Source organism: Chanodichthys erythropterus, chromosome 7, assembly GCF_024489055.1.
Source record: "Chanodichthys erythropterus isolate Z2021 chromosome 7, ASM2448905v1, whole genome shotgun sequence".
In the NCBI taxonomy this organism is placed as follows: domain Eukaryota; kingdom Metazoa; phylum Chordata; class Actinopteri; order Cypriniformes; family Xenocyprididae; genus Chanodichthys; species Chanodichthys erythropterus.
Window position 1 is genome coordinate 13,633,085 of NC_090227.1, and position 18,184 is coordinate 13,651,268.

At 38.2% G+C, this 18,184-nt stretch overlaps 1 protein-coding gene across 2 annotated transcripts; it reads right to left on the bottom strand.

The window, feature by feature from the left end:
- Positions 1-10,361: 10,361 nt before the first annotated feature.
- Positions 10,362-17,501, bottom strand: cmc2 (C-x(9)-C motif containing 2). Of its 2 annotated transcripts, none has more exons than XM_067389030.1 (4): positions 17,200-17,501; positions 13,493-13,616; positions 11,566-11,637; positions 10,362-11,129 (listed from the first exon to the last, which is right to left on the bottom strand). In XM_067389030.1, exons 2-4 carry the CDS (start codon positions 13,571-13,573, stop codon positions 11,046-11,048), a joined length of 237 nt encoding a protein of 78 aa, XP_067245131.1. In that variant the 5' UTR covers positions 13,574-13,616; positions 17,200-17,501; the 3' UTR covers positions 10,362-11,045. The 2 variants fall into 2 exon arrangements, with proteins under 2 accessions (XP_067245131.1, XP_067245132.1); XM_067389031.1 differs by having other exon boundaries at positions 13,493-13,626.
- Between the last annotated feature and the right edge of the window lie 683 nt (positions 17,502-18,184).

The window sequence follows — 18,184 nt, forward strand, 5'->3', positions numbered from 1 at the left end:
GGTCCCCTCTGCCCACGCCTTTGTCCAGAGGTGTCACCGCACTTGGACGAGAGCCCGTGAGACTCTTCTCCAAGTGAGGGAGCGCACCAAGGCCAAGGCCGATCGCCACCGGTCAAAGCCTCCCGTATACGTCGTGGTTCAAAAAGTGTGGCTTTCTACCAAGAATATTCCTCTCCGATCCGTCTCTAACAAACTTGTTCCCAAATTTATTGGTCCATTTACTTTCACCAAAATCATTAGTCCGGTGGCAGTCCGCCTTAAACTTCCTCCAGCGTACAGGAGGATTCATCCCGCCTTCCATGTCTCTAAAATTAAGCCCGTGTTTCATTCCAACATTAATCCGCCAGCCTCGGTTCCCCCACCGCCGCGACTCGTAGACGGGGAACCATCCTATTCGGTCAACCGTATTCTGGACTCTAGGCGGAGGGGACGCGGATTTCAGTACTTGGTGGACTGGGAAGGTTACGGTCTGGAGGAGAGGAGTTGGGTACCTGCCAGAGACATTCTGGATCACACCCTTATCGATGATTACAGTCGACAGGTAAGGGAGTCGGGGAACGCCAGGAGGCGTTCCTAGGAGGAGGGGTACTGTCACGGTTCGCAGATGCATTGTTTCCTTTCTGTCGCGTGTTCTGTGTTGTGACAGCAGTGGGCGTGTATGTGTGTGTGTGTGTGTTTGTGGCTCATCAGTGGAACCAGCTGCAAGTCATCACCTCACCAGCTGCTGCTTATTCTCTCACCCCTTATAAGCTCACCTCATGCTCTTCTTCCCCGTCAGATCGTTGTTTGGTGTACTGTGCTGTGTTGTTCCGTCCTGTTCCTGCCCGGAGTTCTAGTCGTGTTTTCACCTGTTCCAGTTCGGTGTTCTTCGTGTTCTCGTTCTATGTCTGGACCTTGGATTACTTCACCAGCACTTCTCATCACAGCCACGCATCACCAGCCGACCATCTCAATCCCTGCGTCACCAGAGGCCTGCCTATTCAGTGACTGTGTGCTATTCTGTCTTCTTCATAATAAACCAGTTAACTTGCATTTGCTTCCTGTGATCAATCATGACATCATGGCCCTTATCTCCGCTAGTAGTTGATGCTCACTGTTGTGTCCATTTCTGACAAGCCAGTGTTAGTTTCCTTTTTTGTTATGTTTACCTTGCTTCATCCTTTTTATTACAGTTTTTTCTGATTGCTTAAGCACATTTTTTGTAACTATTGGCTATTTTTTGCAAAACTCTACACACAAATAAGAAAACCTTTCACCCAATTATCAAAACATTGTAGTTCTCTTGCAAAAGCGAACACAGCTAGATTAACTCTTCACACCTTCGTAAAAATGGTGTTTACGTATCAAAACAGTAAACACAAGCCATCATCTACTAAGCACACAATGTGCCAACTACACACTGATGGTATGAATACAAAACACATCTGGCTTTTGCTTTCTCTGTGTACAGATGTCAATTTGAGGTCATACTTTTGTCATAGTGTCACGTAAACATACAAGGATCCAAACTTCAAGTATTGGTGTTTATTCACTCATCAAAACCAAGACAAAGTCAGAACACAAAATAGTAATTTCACAAAAAAAAAAAAAAAAAAAAAAGACAATCAGCCTACATCATGTCGTCTTTCTTGGTCCAGCCAAAAAAAAATTTCGTCCACATCGCATGCGATATCCTCCAGTCCAAGGCACCGGGGAAAATATCTCCTTGAATGCCGTATCCAGGCCTGACATGATGCCTGGTCAATATCTCCACATGCCTCCTCCATTGCCTGTAAAAGGTCTACCTGTTGATGAGGATGACGGTCATACACTTTCCAGCACCAGGCAGAGAAGAACTCCTCGATGGGAATTAAGAATGGAGAGTATGGAGGGAGGTTGAGTGCCATGAAGGATGGGTGGTCTGTAAACCAGTTGCGAACCAAAGCAGCCCTATGGAAACTAACATTGTCCCATATGATGACATATCGGGTATGCTCTGGTCTCTGAACAGTGAGCATGTCATGTAAGGTGTTCAGGAATGCAGACATTGATGATGGCATGGTGTCCAACAATGTTCCTGCCACGTCTCCTGGTTTTACTTAGGTTAAAACCGGCCTCATCTACAAAAAGTAGCTCATGTCCCATGGCATCTGCTTCTAGTTCCATCACTCTCTGGACAAGACAAAACAAATGCAACACATCAGGCCCATGCACAGCACTACAGTATGCACTTCCAAATTCAGAACCAATGACACTATAGCTTACCTGCACATAGTCATATCGCAGTTGCTTTACACGTTCTGTGTTTTTCTCGAAAGGAACTCTGTAAATTTGCTTCATTCTTATTCTGTGGCGCGCAAGTACACGACTTAGTGAAGAAATGCTTACACTGTGTATATTTTGAAAGATGGTGTCATTATCAATTATGCGCTGCTGTATTTTGCGCAGTCTTATTGCATTATTGGCAATCACCATGTTCACTATATGGGTCTCTTGCTCTGGAGTGAACATTCTTCCTCTGCCCCCAACATCTGGATGTCTAACAATTCTGTAAAGTAACAATTTCAGTATTTTTGCATGTATGGTACTGTTGTGTTTCTCATTAGAGTATGGCAGTGCTACAAAGTACTTACCGATTCTCATTTTGAAATGTCCTAATGAAGTTTGCCACAGTGAAGTGGCTCAAATTAGGCTAAACCCGTTGGCCAGCTTCCCTCAGGGTCATCCCATGGTTGATAACATGGTCCACTATTGTAGTTCTGATGTCATCAGTTATTCTATTTCTTACTCTTCTTACCCTTCCTCTTTCCCCTCCTCGTCCTCTTCTTGCTCCTCCTTGTCCTCTTCCTCTAACCCTCTCGCTTCATCACCTCCACGTCCTCTTCCTCCAACTTCTTCACCTCCACGTCCTCTTCCTCCAACTTCTTCACCTCCACGTCCTCTCCCTCAGCCTCCTCTGATTCTCACTCTTCTCACTCTTACTGCTCCTTCCATTGTACTCCACACAGACAGCTTACCTGTGGCTTATTTATAGCGCTTAGGCTGATTGCAAAGTGAACTAATTATCTAAAACAGTTTTCACATGTGAAAGTGTGCCAGACAGTTGGCAAAATAGTGTTAATGATAGCCATACATGTGTATAATTTTGCTAGGAGTGTGTTGGAAATTTGGTAATTGAGTGTAAGAAGTGAGTTGTGTTTAAAGTTCTGCAAAAAGAGTGTTGTGCAGTGAATTGTGCCTACAGTTTTGCAAAGTGTGTGTTACAAAATTGCAAACTGAGTGCAAAGCAGTGTTTGTGCTTTTAGTTTTGCAAACTCAGTGAGTGGTTTTGCTATACGTATTAATAGTTTTAGAAATTGTGCTACAAGAATCACGATTAGCGCTTAAGCATTCAGAAAAAAAAACTGTAACTATGGATATTTTATCCATTTTTGACGATTCAACCTTTTTTATAGCGAGTCTGCCATCAAAGTAGTCAAGAGCTTCTTTAAAACGCTGCCTTTTCAGAGGTGGTAAAACTGGAACTCCATGTGATTTTGTTTTAACGGGGTGATTGATAACTGGAATCATCATAAGGGGTTGGTTGTAACATTTTCAATAAACTGTTACAACTATCCCAACCCCTAACAGCCATAACTTAGCTAACTGTTTTAGCATGTGGGTTTGAAGTTAGCTTGAATGCAAAGCATCAAATTAAACTAGAGAAATAGCTACTTTAGATTATGCGTGTCAAATAACTGTATCTACAATACAATGATTGCTAGGAAAATATTGTCTTGCTAAAAAAACTTTTTTTTGTTTGTTTGTTTTGGTTGTAAAATCTAGTGTTTCTCAAAGTTACATGCCACTTCTTTTGTGAGCTCAAAAAGGTGATGGGAGTGTATATTGATGACATCCCAATAGGTCTTTTCTGACTTGTCAAACAGACAGTTACAACTGACCCCGTGTTACGACCCAGCTATTACAGCTTCAACTCTTGTGGGAAGGCTTTCCACAAGGTTTAGGAGTGTGTTTATGGGAAATTTTGACCATTCTTCAAGAATTGCATTTGTGAGGTCAGGCAGTGATGTTGGCGAGAAGGCCTGGCTCGCTGTCTCCACTCTAATTCATCCCAAAGGTGTTCTATCGGGTTGAGGTCAGGACTCTGTGCAGGCCAGTTAAGTTCCTCCACACCAAACTCACTCATCCATGTCTTTATGGTCCTTGCTTTGTGCACTGGTGCACAGTCATGTTGGCACAGGAAGGGGCCATCCCCAAAATGTTCCCACAAAGTTGGGAGCATGAAATTGTCCAAAATGTCTTGGTATGCTGAAGCATTGTGTTCCTTTCACTGGAACTAAGGGGCTAAGCCCAACCCCTGAAAAACAACCCCATACCATAATCCCCCTCCACCAAACTTTACGCTTGGCACAATGCAGTCAGGCAAGTACCGTTCTCCTGGCAACCGCCAAACCTAGACTCGTCCATCGGATTGCTAGACAGAGAAGTGTGATTTGTCACTCCAGAGAACACATCTCCACTGCTCTAGAGTCCAGTGGCGGCATGCTTTACACCATTGCATCTAACGCTTTGCATTGCACTTGGTGATGTAAGGATTGGATGCAGCTGCTCGGCCATGGAAACCCATTCCATGAAGCTCTCTATGCACTGTTCTTTAGCTAATTGGAAATGCTGCACAAAGTTTGGAGGTCGTTAGCTATTGACTCAATGTGTGCTTCTGCATGCACTGACACCGCTCTGTGATTTTACATGGCCTACCACATAGTGGCTGAGTTGCTGTTGTTCCCACGACTTCACATTGCGACTTATTCTACGACTTATCACATTCCCACAAATGAATATGATGTTCCCACAAATTAATATCTTCTTCATGTTCCCACGAGTTCATATGTTGTGGCCACGACTAAACTATCTTCTTAGTGTTCCTGTAATAATTTCCTTCCTGTTTCACCAGATTCTAAAAATAAGACATCATGTTGTGGATGGTGCTTCGGTCTTTCTATCCCTCACTTGCCTCAGCGCAGCTAACAGTTTAGTGGCTCAGTGCCTGGAGAACAAGAGATCACTTCAGAGACCACCAAATCTCTCCTTGTAGGAATTCTTCAATTATTCATTCCTGCTCTTGTAGCCAGTTGCAGGCCAATGTCTGAAAGAAGGGTCATGGGCTGGAGGTACCTTGATCAATCATTTAACATACAGTGAGGGCACAGGAACAGATTAAAGGTACTAGCTGCTGGAATTATAGGGCATTGGCCATGTTTCATAGCTTGTTTGCACTGCAGAAAAGACAATTCCCTTATGCAATTCTTTGCAGAACATGAATGTTCCCTCCAGGCATCATGGGAGCTTTTACATTTTATTACCTGAGCAGCACAGAAGCCCTGGGGCTAAGACACCAACCATTTGCAAGCGGGTATATAGAATGTAAAGCCTCGTAAAATTCACTCTGCCATGCCTGGCCAAGTGAAATTACAAATGGCATATGTAAACTAATATATTCTAGCTTAAATAACATTTCTTTTAGCTGCATACATGGTGCTCAAGGCATTGCTGGAATAGGCCCTATTCATAACCCCTGACCTGAACATTCAAACATGGCAGATTCAGCCACTCACAGGCTCATATGCTGACTGTTATCACTTAGATTTGCATATAATCAATTAAATAATAGAAATTAATAGAAAAATAGACAATATAAATAAAGAAATGTCTATATTTAGCACAAATATTCATACTGTAATAGGGAAGAATCCAATTGTAATCCAATTCCAAAGTGTTTCTGGTGAATTACAGTGGCTCGTTGTCAAATTTTTTGTAAAGATTCCACATTTTTGTAAGCAATTTTTGTCGATCAATCATGAATCATTTAAGCAAGAATCACAGGGCATCTATAAATTATTTTTCCCCCACCTCTATACTCTGTATGAGTAGTACTTTCATTTTGTACAACCTTTTGTCAGTGGTTCTATTGTAATTACATGCATACACTGAACAAGGAATATATTAAGGGCCACAGGTGAGGTAAATGCTGAACAAGCATTACTGAAATGTTAGCAGATTAATCCCAACAAGAGGACATCATGCAAGTCTTTGAAGTTGACTCTACGGATGAGTGTGTGGGGGTCCATACGACAAAATGTCAATAGGGACATTATGGGGAGATTGTTTGGTTCCTATGAGGAAAACAGCTTATAAATTATAAATGAAACCAAATAAATGTATGATTTTTTAAAATCTAAATATGCAGGTTTTCTGTGATTGGGTAGGTTTGTGGTAGGGTTAGAGTATAGAATATACAGTTTGCACAGTATAAAAGTCATTATGTCTATGGAATGTCCCCATAAAACTTGAACACCCAACGCACATGCATTTGTGAGTGTGTGTGTGTGTGTGTGTGTGTGTGTGTGTGTGTGTGTGTGAAATTTGAGACAAATCTCATAATGTAGGCACCCTAAACATATCTTTCTCTCTCCCCAACACATGACACCATATTACTCTTTATTCCTCTGTACCACTCTCCCTCAAGCCTGACTGCTGTGTGTTTGAAATTAATTAGAGCTCTGTGCACTATTGAGTAAGTCTCAGATTGGCCCAAAAACTGATTAAATATCAAGCAGGTTGCTGAGGGCCAAAGTATAAGTATGTGTAGGTTGTTACAGGTTAATTCTCATTGATTTCCCTAAGTCTGCATACAAGCCCTACTGAAAAGGGTTAGAAGAGGAGTACGGTGGCCCAGTAGTGCACAACACAACGAAATTAAAAAAAGCAAACATAAGTTCACAAAACAACGAAATCAAGCCACAACACAATGGAATAAAGCCACAACACAACGGAATAGAGCCACAACACAACGGAATAAAGCCACAACACAACGGAATAAAGCCACAACACAACGGAAATGCTCCCGACCACTAGGGGGCTCTCAGAGCTCGTAAAGTTAGTTTTCCTTGCCAATGTTCTATAGGGTCTGCAGTGATATCAATACACGATTAGTTTTAACAGTATGTAACCACCGTATATCAACATGAAATATTAATTCAAAATCACCTACGTGCACAATAGCTTCATATTTATACCTGTGAAAGATTTGACGTGCTACCACGGCACATGAATGAATGAATGAATGAGGCATTTATATAGCGCATTCATATGTACTACTGTACACCCTTTACAATCATATCAGGGGTCTCTCCTCATCCACCACCAGTGTGCAGCATCCACTTGGATGATGCGACGGCAGCCACAGTACAACGGCGCCAGTACGCTCACCACACACCAGCTGAAGGTGGAGAGGAGAGAGAGTGAAAGAGCCAATTGGGGTTGGGGATTATTAGGAGGCCATGATTGGTAGGGCCTATGGAGGGAATTTGCCCAGGACACCAGGGTTACACCCCTACTCTTTTACGAGAAGTGCCATGGGATTTTTAATGACCACAGAGAGTCAGGACCTCGGTTTAACGTCTCATCCGAAGGAAGGTGCTTGTCCCCGTCACTATACTGGGGCATTATGACCCACACAGACCACAGGGTGCGCACCCCCTGCTGGCCTCACTAACACCTCTTCCAGCAACAACCTGGTTTTTCCCAGGAGGTCTCCCATCCAGGTACTAACCAGGCTCAGCCCTGCTTAGCTTCAGTGGGCAACCAGTCTTGGGCTACAGGGTGATATGGCTGCTGGCATGATGAAGGGAACGTCTGCCAATTCTACCAAGTGGTTAAAACGTATTTGTATTCATTAAAATTACTTTTAACATTTAAAAACAGACATATTCAAATTCCAAAGCTTGTCAGTTTTACCAACAGGAACTAACAAGCTTTGGAATTTGAACAAGTCTGTTTTTAAATGTTAAACAAAGTCATTGTAATTAATACAAATTATACGTTTTAACCACTTGGTGGAATTGGTGGATGTTCCCTTCATCATGCACCGTGGTATCGCGTCAAATCATTCACAAGTATAAATATGAAGCTATTATTGTGCACATAGTTGATTTTTAATTAATATTTCATGTCGATATACAATATTTACATACTTAAAACTAATCATAGTATTGATATCTTTGTAAGCCTGTCAACTTTATAGAACAGTGGCAAGGAATACTAATATTACTGAGCTCTGAGAGCCCCCAAGTGTTCGCGAGCATTTCCGTTGTGTTGTGGCGTTTCCGTTGTGTTGTGGCTTTATTTCGTGTTGTGGCTTTATTTCGTTGTGTTGTGGCATTTCCACTGTGTTGTGACTTTATTTCGTTGTGTTGTGAACTTATGTTTGCTTTTTTAATTTCGTTGTGTTGTGCACTACTGGGCCACTGTAGAGGAGAGAGTAAAAGAAAGACAAAATCCGTCTACACAACAGTTTTATAAGCCTGTATGTATGCAGTACAGTATACTCTACTGGGTCATATTTCTATCCTTTCAGGCCTGAAATGAATATTTTGGCATTAAATCAACGGAAATAAACACATCACTGTATGACATATAGAACCTAGGACTTTGGCAGAGAACTAGAATTTGAAGCTAGAGTGAACAAATCAAGCATAGTGTTAGTTTTGGCAGGTCACATTAATCAAGCTCGCATCAGTTCACTCTGAGCTGATCCACGTCTACCTATAGGAATATGACGCCTATCACAGCATCCCTATATATAAAGTCCATACACTATTATCAGCAGCTTTATTGCATTGCTCAGGAGGTAATTATCCTCCTCCATCCCCTCCTCTCATCCAGTCAGGACTTGGCCTCTGATATACCTCTTTGAATCAGAATTTTTTTTTAAATCATGTTGTTACATTAAATTATTGTCTTTAAGAACATTTAATGATATCTGCAATCTGCATTACATCTGCAATGATATCTACAACATAAGGTGATCTGCATAATTGTCAAACATATTTGACGACAGTGGTCTGGATGGATTTAGAATACTGTAGAACAATCAAAATAAAACAATAATAAATGACTATTTCATGAATGTAAATTGGTGCCTAAAATATTTGGATGCACAGGGTGACATTTGTAAAACTATAAATCATGTTTTAAACTGCTGATCATGCATTTGCAGACTAGTTAGATGAAAAAACTGAACACTGGAAGCATACTGTTAACATTTATATCTAGTTAAAAAATCTAGATGCAGATTCACAACACATGTAAAACACCAATGTTTATTTTACGCTTAAACTCAGAGAGAGAGAGATCCAGAAAAGCTTTGAGGGTAAGCAATCTGAAATGTTTAAAATATGATGCAGTACCGGCACTTCTGTATTTTACCCCAGTGGTTCCCAACACTGGTCTTAGAGTACCCCAACACTGCATTTTTGATGTCTCACCCATCAGTGATCTTGGGATTCTTTACTAATGAGATGATGAGATGAATCAGGTGTTTGATTTGGGAGACATCAAAAATGTGCAGTGCTGAGACAGTATACAGTAGTCTCTCGGTACAGTCTAAAATCTTTATTTAACTCAAGTCAGTCAGTGATTCTGTGCTTGTGTCGATATTGCGAAGTCCGAGGAAATCCTCATGGATGAGCTGTCTGTCTGGATTTCATCCCCTACTCCATGGGTGTCCAAGCTCAATCCTGGAGGGCCACTGTCCTGCAGAGTTTAGCTCCAACTTGCCTCAACACACCTGCCTGAAAGTTTTTAGTATTACTAATTAGACCTTGATTTGCTGGTTCAGGTGTATTTAATTGGGGTTGGAGCTAAACTCTGCAGGACAGTGGCCCTCCAGGACTGAGTTTGGACACCCAGCCCTACTCCATATTAGAAATATGCACAGTACCAACCTGTCCATTATGACTTGAACTCTGGGTACTGTAGTTTCACTAAAAAATTAGATGGATTTATTACATACTGTGGACTAAATCAGAAAGATTCTTTACTCACTCTTCTTTTGCAATGAATGAGACTGAAATTTTTTATTTAAGATTCACATATTTTGCTTTCATCGCCACTGCATTTGTTAGACCGGCTGAGGCAGGGTAAAAAAGCTCACTCTGAATCTCGTAAAAAGCAAGAAACATTAAGCACGTCCTGTGCTTTATTTTCTTATTCATGCATATTTCTCACACAAATATGATATGTGTTATACACATGATATACAGTACAACTGTTTTCTATCATTGAGTGCTGTGTAAAGTTGTACACTATTATTAAAAAAAAGGTTTAAAAAAACAAAACTAAAGGATAAATAGTGTAGATCAGTATGGATTAGGTACACACACACACACACACACACACACACACACACACACACACACACCAAAAAAAAAAAAAGGATAAATAGTGTGGATCATGGGATGATGGTAAAGGGGCCCCGGCACTGTCTTTGCATAGGGCCCAAGATTCAGTGCTATACCCCAGTGTAACACTAATTCAGACCCCTTAATTTTTTTCCCTGATTTTATTTTGAAGCTTTATGCTAATTAATTATTATTTCATGTTTTATATCAATCTACACCTCATAGCCCCTAATGACCAAGCAAACACTAGATTTGTATTTGCTTTGCAAATATGTCAAAGAGAAAGAACTGAAATATCACATTGGCAAACGTATTCACATCTTTTGCTATGACACTTAAAATTCAGCTCTCATTTCTCTGGATTATCTTTGAGTTTCTACTCTTTGATTGGAGTCCACTTGTGAAAAATTCAATTGATTGGAAATGTAGGCTCTTTTTAAATATCATTAAAGTTGCCAAGTGAAAATGTTAATTGTTCAACAAACTTTAAACTTTTTAATTGTAATTTAAATCACAATTTTGACATTATTTCAGACCCACTTTCCAGATTAGTAGGCCACATCTTGGGAACATTATTCTCGTATTTTAGGTGGGAGCTGTAAATGCACAACTCAAACCTGACATGTGCAATTAAACGTCATGAAATAAACTCAAGTTTCATTATCAGACACTCTGTTGCTTTATTTACTGCAAGGTCCATAATAAAGTAATCTACATATCCTCAGAGAAAAGTATTCCAGATGTAAAGTCTCTAGGAACAATAGGAATACCAGAAGCTATTTCCTGTCTGCTGTAGGTCTGTACTCCAAGGGATCCATCTTGATATTAGGGATGTTCTTTTGGTTGTTCCTTTAAACGGCGTCTCATTTCTTCTGCATGAGCCTTGCTGCGCTCCCTGTTTGCCTGATACTGTGTGGACAAATAGAGAGACAAATGATTTAGCCCAAGACAGCTGTATAAGTCCAAGTATCCATTTTTCAAACTTTAATTAGAGAACAATTCCACAAATGTTTTGAATTTAATGCCTCAGATAAAATTATTTCATTCTTTATTTTTTTAAATTTCAATGGTTCACCACTGAGGGGCGTGACTTTGGCAGTTTGATATGCGCTCCAAACCACTGATTCGAAACAAAAGATTTGTAAAGCTTTGAAGCTTGATGAAACAGTGTTTTGAAATCGCCCATCACTAGATATTGTTGAATAAAGTTGCTATTTTGTCTTTTTGCTGCACAAAAAGTATTCCTTGCTTCACAACATTAAGGTTGAACCACTGTAGTCACATTAACTATTTTGAATATACACCTTGAGCAATCATAATGAGCACCACATAATGCTGTCCTCACCTCTTTCTTGAGACAATCACGCATTGCACGGTCCATATCATTACATGTGCCAAAGAACCTGAGGACGTTGTGCTGAAGACAGAGCCAGATTGTAATTACATACAGTACATGCCTGTTTTCAAATCAAAAGTAAGAAAAATATTTTGCAAGAAAAGTCTTTTACAAATTAGTGCACAGGCTTTATAAAAGATTATCTGAAGACAGAAAACAGTGATATAACAAGAATAAATGGTACAATCCACATATGCATACGGACATTTAAAACTTTTAAAGTGTACTTGCACCTTATATAGGTTTAAAACAATAGTTTACTCAAAAAAAAAAAAAAAATAGGTAACACTTTACAATAAGGTTCATTAGTTAAACATTAGTTAATGTATTAACTAACATGAACTAACCATGAGCAATACATTTGTTACTGTATTTACGAATATTCGTTAACGTTAGTTAATGAAAAAACAATCATTCATTGTTTGTTCATGTTAGTTCACAGTGCATTAAAGGTGCTGTAGAACATCTTTTTAAAAGATGTAATAGGTCTAAGGTGTCCCCTGAATGTGTGTTAAGTTTCAGCTCAAAATACCCCATAGATTTTTTTTTTGTATACATTTTTTTAACTGCCTATTTTGGGGCATCATTAAATATGAGACGATTTAGGCTGCGGCCCCTTTAAATGCTCACGCTCCCTGCCCACGGAGCTCACGCTTGCCTTTAACAGCATAAACAAAGTTCACACAGCTAATATAACCCACAAAATTGTTATTTACAAAGTGTTCGTCATGTAGCATGTCTAATCGCGTAAGTATGGTATTTATTTGGATATTTACATTTTGATTCTGAATGAGTTTGAGGCTGTGCTCCGTGTCTAAAGCTAATATTACACACTGTTGGAGAGATTTATAAAGAATGAAGTTGTGTTTATGAATTACACAGACTGCAAGTGTTTAAAAATTAAAATAACGACAGTCTTGTCTCTGTGAATACAGTAAGAAATGATGGTGACTTTAACCACATTTAACAGTACATTAGCAACATGTTAACGAAACATTTAGAAAGACAATTTACAAATATCACTAAAAATATCATGTTATCATGGATCATGTCAGTTATTATTGCTCCATCTGCCATTTTTCGCTGTTGTCCTTGCTTGCTTACCTAGTCTGATGATTCAGCTGTGCAGCTCCAGACGTTCTGCCCTTGTCTAATGCTTGAACATGAGCTGGCATATGCAAATATTGGGGGCGTACATATTAATGATCCCGACTGTTACCTAACAGTCGGTGTTAAGTTGAGATTCGCCTGTTCGTCGGAGGTCTTTTAAACAAATGAGATTTATATAAGAAGGAGGACACAATGGAGTTTGAGACTCACTGTATGTCATTTCCATGTACTGAACTCTTGTTATTTAACTATGCCAAGATAAATTCAATTTTTAATTCTAAGGCACCTTTAACTAATGTTAACATGATTTAAATAATGTATTATTAAATAGTAAATGTTGAAATTAACACTAACAAAGATTAATAAATGCTGTATAAATGCAGTTCATTATTAGCTCAAGTTAACTAATGAACCTTATTGTAAAGTGGTACCAAAAAACAATATTATGTTAACATTTACATACCCTCATGTCTTACCTGTATGATTTTCTTCCAAAAAAACACAAAAAGGAGTTATTACGGTGTTGAAATTCTTCAGATGTCCTCATTTTTCAGTCCACAGAAGAAAATCATACAGGTTTGGAATGACTTGAGGTTAAAGGTATGAGGTAATTGATGATAGTTTTCATTTTTTGGTTTGCTGCATTCACAACATCATTCACCTGAAAGTTAATCACTGAATCGTTTGTGGATTGTACATTTGAGAGGATTTAAAAAAAAAAAAAAAAATGTTTTCAAAGCATGTTTTCATGAATAGGTTTCCAAACCTCTTTGTGGCACTGTTTGAGAAGTGTTATAAGTTGATTGCACTCATTAGTATGCAGATGGGGTGACAGATCCGAATGCATCCTGAGTTAAGGCTGTATGTCTTAAACTGTGACACCACTTGACCTGCGGGTAACTATCATTAAAGCAAGGCCACCATGAAGAACAGGAAAAAACAAAAGAGTAAATGCCTAAAACTTTTCACAGTTGTCATAGTTCATCATAATCCTATGGATTTATGCTGCCCCTTCATGTAATCCCAGATTGTGATGGTGTGTGGGACTAATGGTCTTTAAGGGTTAGTTCACCCAAAAATGAAATTTCTGTCATTAAGTACTCACCCTCATGTCGTCCCAAACCCTTAAGACCTTTGTTCATCTTCAGAACACAAATTAAGATATTTTTGATGAAATCCAAGGGTATCTGAATCACACAAAGGCAGCAATGTCATTGCGCCTTTTGAAGACTAGAAAGGTATTAAAGACATTGTTAAAATAGTCCATGTAACTACACTGGTTTAACCTTAATGTTATGAAGCGACGAGAATACTTTCTGTGCACAAAAATAACTTTATTTAACAATTTGAGCTGTTGTCATTCGCAGTTGATTTAGTGAACGCAAGGCAGGCTTCCATCCAAATGCCGGCTCAGTATTGGCCGATACTGTACACATGAGCAGCACGATGCATGAGTGTGATGCTGACGCAGGAGCCGGCCAATAATGAGTCGGAGTTCAGACATAGAACACAGAAGCCTGCACTCCATTCACTTTGTCAACTGTGTATTAACAGTTAACAATATTAACAGTTTAAATTGTTAAATAAAGTTGTTATTTTTGTTTTATTTTTGAGCACAAAAAGTATTCTCGTCACTTCGTTACATTAAGGTTGAACCACTGTAGTCACATGGACTAATTTAACAATGTCTTTACTACCTTGCTGCAACTCAAAATGTGCAATGACGTTGCTGCCTGTGTTTCATCAAAAATATCTTAATTTGTGTTTCAAAGATGAACAAAAGTCTTACAGGTTTGGGACAACATGACGGTGAGTGCTTACTGACAGAAATTTAATTTAAGATTTTTTCATTGTACTATACAAACAAAATTTAAAGAATAGTTCCCCCCAAAATGAATTCAAAAGACTTGGATTAAACAGTTTAATTCATATGGATTACTTTCACAGTGCCTTTTTTCACCTGGTCACTTCATGCGTTTTCTCTAATCGGATAGCTATCTGATTGTGAAAAGACCAGGTGTAAACGCATTCGAGATCGATTTAAATCCGATCGCTCAAACCACTTCAAAAGGTGGTCTGGGACGCATTCCAGTCAAAACAAAAAAGTCTAAATGCATCTGGTTGTTAAAACCACATATGTAATTTTACTCCTCCCAAAAATGCTAAAAAATAAACGTGTGCAAGCGTTATAGGCTAAATAACATGTTATAGCCAGATATGACAGCGCAACTGCAACACCCATGGTGCAGATGAGCAGCAGAAAATCTCTTCAGCAAGCAGCAAACTGCCTCAAATGCAAATGAAAAGGAAAGGAAGACGCTCAAAACACAATCTTCTTTAAAAGTAATGAGACTAAATGATCTCACCAGTGCTGTTGCTGCGCTCACTCTTATTGTGGTCTTTGATTTTGAAATTAGCTGATTTTTTTTTTCTTTCAGTGACCAGAACTCCTTTAAATCTGCATATAGCACAGGAATAGAAGATCGGATTTATATCCCTTTAGCGGAGATACATTTATGTGGCCAAGAGTAAATGGGACTGTTTGATAAATCAGATAGCTATCTGAGCAGTAAAAACACATTAAGTGACCAGGTGTAAACAGGCCCACAATGTATTTTTGTACATTTTGATGCATGAAAGTTTTGATTACATTGGCTTTCAAAGGAGGGACAAAAATTAATTTTTGGGTGAGCTATCCCATTAATCCAAATTCACTCAAACTTATTTGAAAACAGAAAATTATCCATTAACAAGGCTCAAAATCGACACACTTCTGTAAAAAAGTCAAATGGGCTCAGTTATCTGTGAATGGTGATACACTTAAAATGGTCAAATATATGTTGTATATTTGTATATTATAAAATAAAATAAGTCTATCACTACAGAAAAGCACTTTGACATGGCATTAAGGATACTGCTGCCTCCCCATCCCATCCCATCACTCATTCTAAAATCTTCTGAAATCTGGGACACTTACCTGCAACAGAAAAAAAAAAAAAAGTATTAGTATTAATCCATTCAACACACTCTTTTTGTTTATTTTATACACTCTTTTTAATTATTATATAAATAAAAGATAAAAGTGGCATCCACAGGACCACTGGTTACTACAATTTTACACTACTCTTGATGACAAAAGACAGTGTCACAGAAAGTTACTTTCCACCATGTCATCAACAAGTGTGCCATCGTAAGCACAGCAGTCATCTCAGAATAACATTAATAAAAGTTTATTTTATATAGAGAATTTTCTGCAAACTCAAGGATGCTTTACAATTATTAATCCATAAACATGACAGAAATAAGGATAGGCATACAGGTTAGAACAAAATAACAAACAACCAGATCAGGAAACAGGAAAATTAGAAAAACATAAAGTGAAAAGATATGTTTTCAGATGGGCTTTACATTAAATTATCAAATAAAGCTGTTGGTGGGACAAATATTCATTTTGGTGACCACCAAGATATTTTAATGCAGGAAAAACACTGCAAGAGGCTGTAAAGGGGCAACGCTTTGCAAAAATCATTTTGACCACCAGATGGCCACAGATGCCCTTTGTATTGATTTGTAACTATACTGCTAAGATCCTTTATAAAATATCTAAATTTCATAGTTAAATTTTTAAACATCTTTCTCCTCATCTGTAAATTATAATAACTAAAAAAATAGGCTATATCAAAATAAATCATTATTTATTAACAGTTAGTTTTAGTTTTTTTTTTTTGTTTTTGTTTTTCCACAACTACTTCATTCTGAATGGCTTATTTCTAACTATTATTTAAACTTAGTTTTCTGTAACTCCAGAATTCTCCAATGTTATGGATGTTATTCCTAGGGGAGCTGTAATGCTTCTACAGGAGACTATTAAATCACCAAAACCTTCACTATGCCTTTAGATGTGTTTGAAATCCCATCCTTCATAACATAACATTTGAATTACAGTTGATTCAGAAAGTATTTAGACCACACACTTCATATTTTTCACGATTTGTTGCTATGTTACAGCCTTGTGCTAAAATGTTTTTAAAAATACTTTTAAAATCACAAATCTGGATGGAGCATGTGTGTAGATATGAAAATATATAATTTAAAAGCATTTAGCACAAGGCTGCAACATATATATTATGCAACATTCTTCTCTGAATCCTCTGTAGGTCTCTTTTTCGTAAAGTACTTGTAACAAAGTTATGTGGTGTAGTAGTGGGAGAACTTGAAAAAGTGGACATCTTTTAAATACGTTATAACTAATAACGTAAGGGAAATGTAAACTAAATAAAGTTCTGTCATCACCTTTTTAAATCATTGTGTTTAGTGTTGTTACACTTTATAATTTTATAGCAGGTGCTTTATATGTTTTTTTCTGTATTATCCCTCGAGAGCTGTTACTTCGTAAAACTGTTAACGCCATCACTACTACATGGGTAGAAGCAGTCAATTACAAATTGTACTTATTAAATAATATAAACTCACCAATAGCCTTACAGACGGTTCATCTGACAACAGGAGCTCAACTGACAGCTCTGCAAATTCGATCCAGTTGTTTGTAGCTTATGAAGGACAGCACAGTTCACGTGTTTACAGTGACATTGATTGACACTCAAATAACAACGAATCAGAAATGTCTTTTGCTCAGTTCCTCATCTATATGTGATGATCTCGAATATGAGATGCCAGATATTTACTTGGTAATGCAATAAAAACCCTTAAAACCCTCACTATTCAACTACTCACTACATTTCGTATGTGATGCCTTCTATAACGCATTAACTCCGGAAAAGGTATTTTGATTTACATCCGTGGAAACCAATCAAACACTGAGTTCTCATCCTTGCCGACCAATCAAATTATTAGTAAGTAAAAGACTTTTATTTCCTCGCGGACGGACAAAATCTCACGACCTCTGCTGTCATGTTGTATAAATAAGATGAATTCAAACCATAGATGCAAACTGTGTGTTTGCCTTCAGAAATACCAGAAATACCGTTCATATTTTGTTTTTGAGAAATACAATTATTGTACAATATAAATATACAATATAATGATACTAATAAAAAAACTTATAAAGTATTATTAATAACATGTTTTAATGATTTCTAATATCAATACAAAACTCTGAACGTTGAGACTTCTTCAGTTGGTCGTGTGAACAGAACGATAACTCTGTGGACAAATTTATATTTATTTCGATTTTTAACCTACCAACAAAAACCGGGAGTTGATGCAACATAAGGACGAAGCAGAGAATGTACATTAGATGTGTAAATGATGCTTTATCTGTATATTCACAATGCAAATAATTTTAGTAATACCGCAGAGAATGATGGGAAATGTAGTTTCGTAGCTTCATCGTTGTTCAGTCTGTACCGAACTCTTTATGCTAAACTAAATTGTGTCGTCAAAACATCCTCAATTACACGTAAATATGATCATTTAGACATGACATTAACAAACTCCC

Excerpts from the sequence above, each read along its gene's own strand:
- cmc2 (XM_067389030.1), bottom strand. The coding sequence starts at position 13,573 with ATGCATTCGGATCTGTCACCCCATCTGCATACTAATGAGTGCAATCAA. Across the intron at positions 11,638-13,492 it reads TCAAACAGTGCCACAAAGAG|CACAACGTCCTCAGGTTCTT; the intron begins GTTTGGAAACCT and ends CTCTGTCTTCAG. Across the intron at positions 11,130-11,565 it reads GTGATTGTCTCAAGAAAGAG|TATCAGGCAAACAGGGAGCG; the intron begins GTGAGGACAGCA and ends TTGTCCACACAG.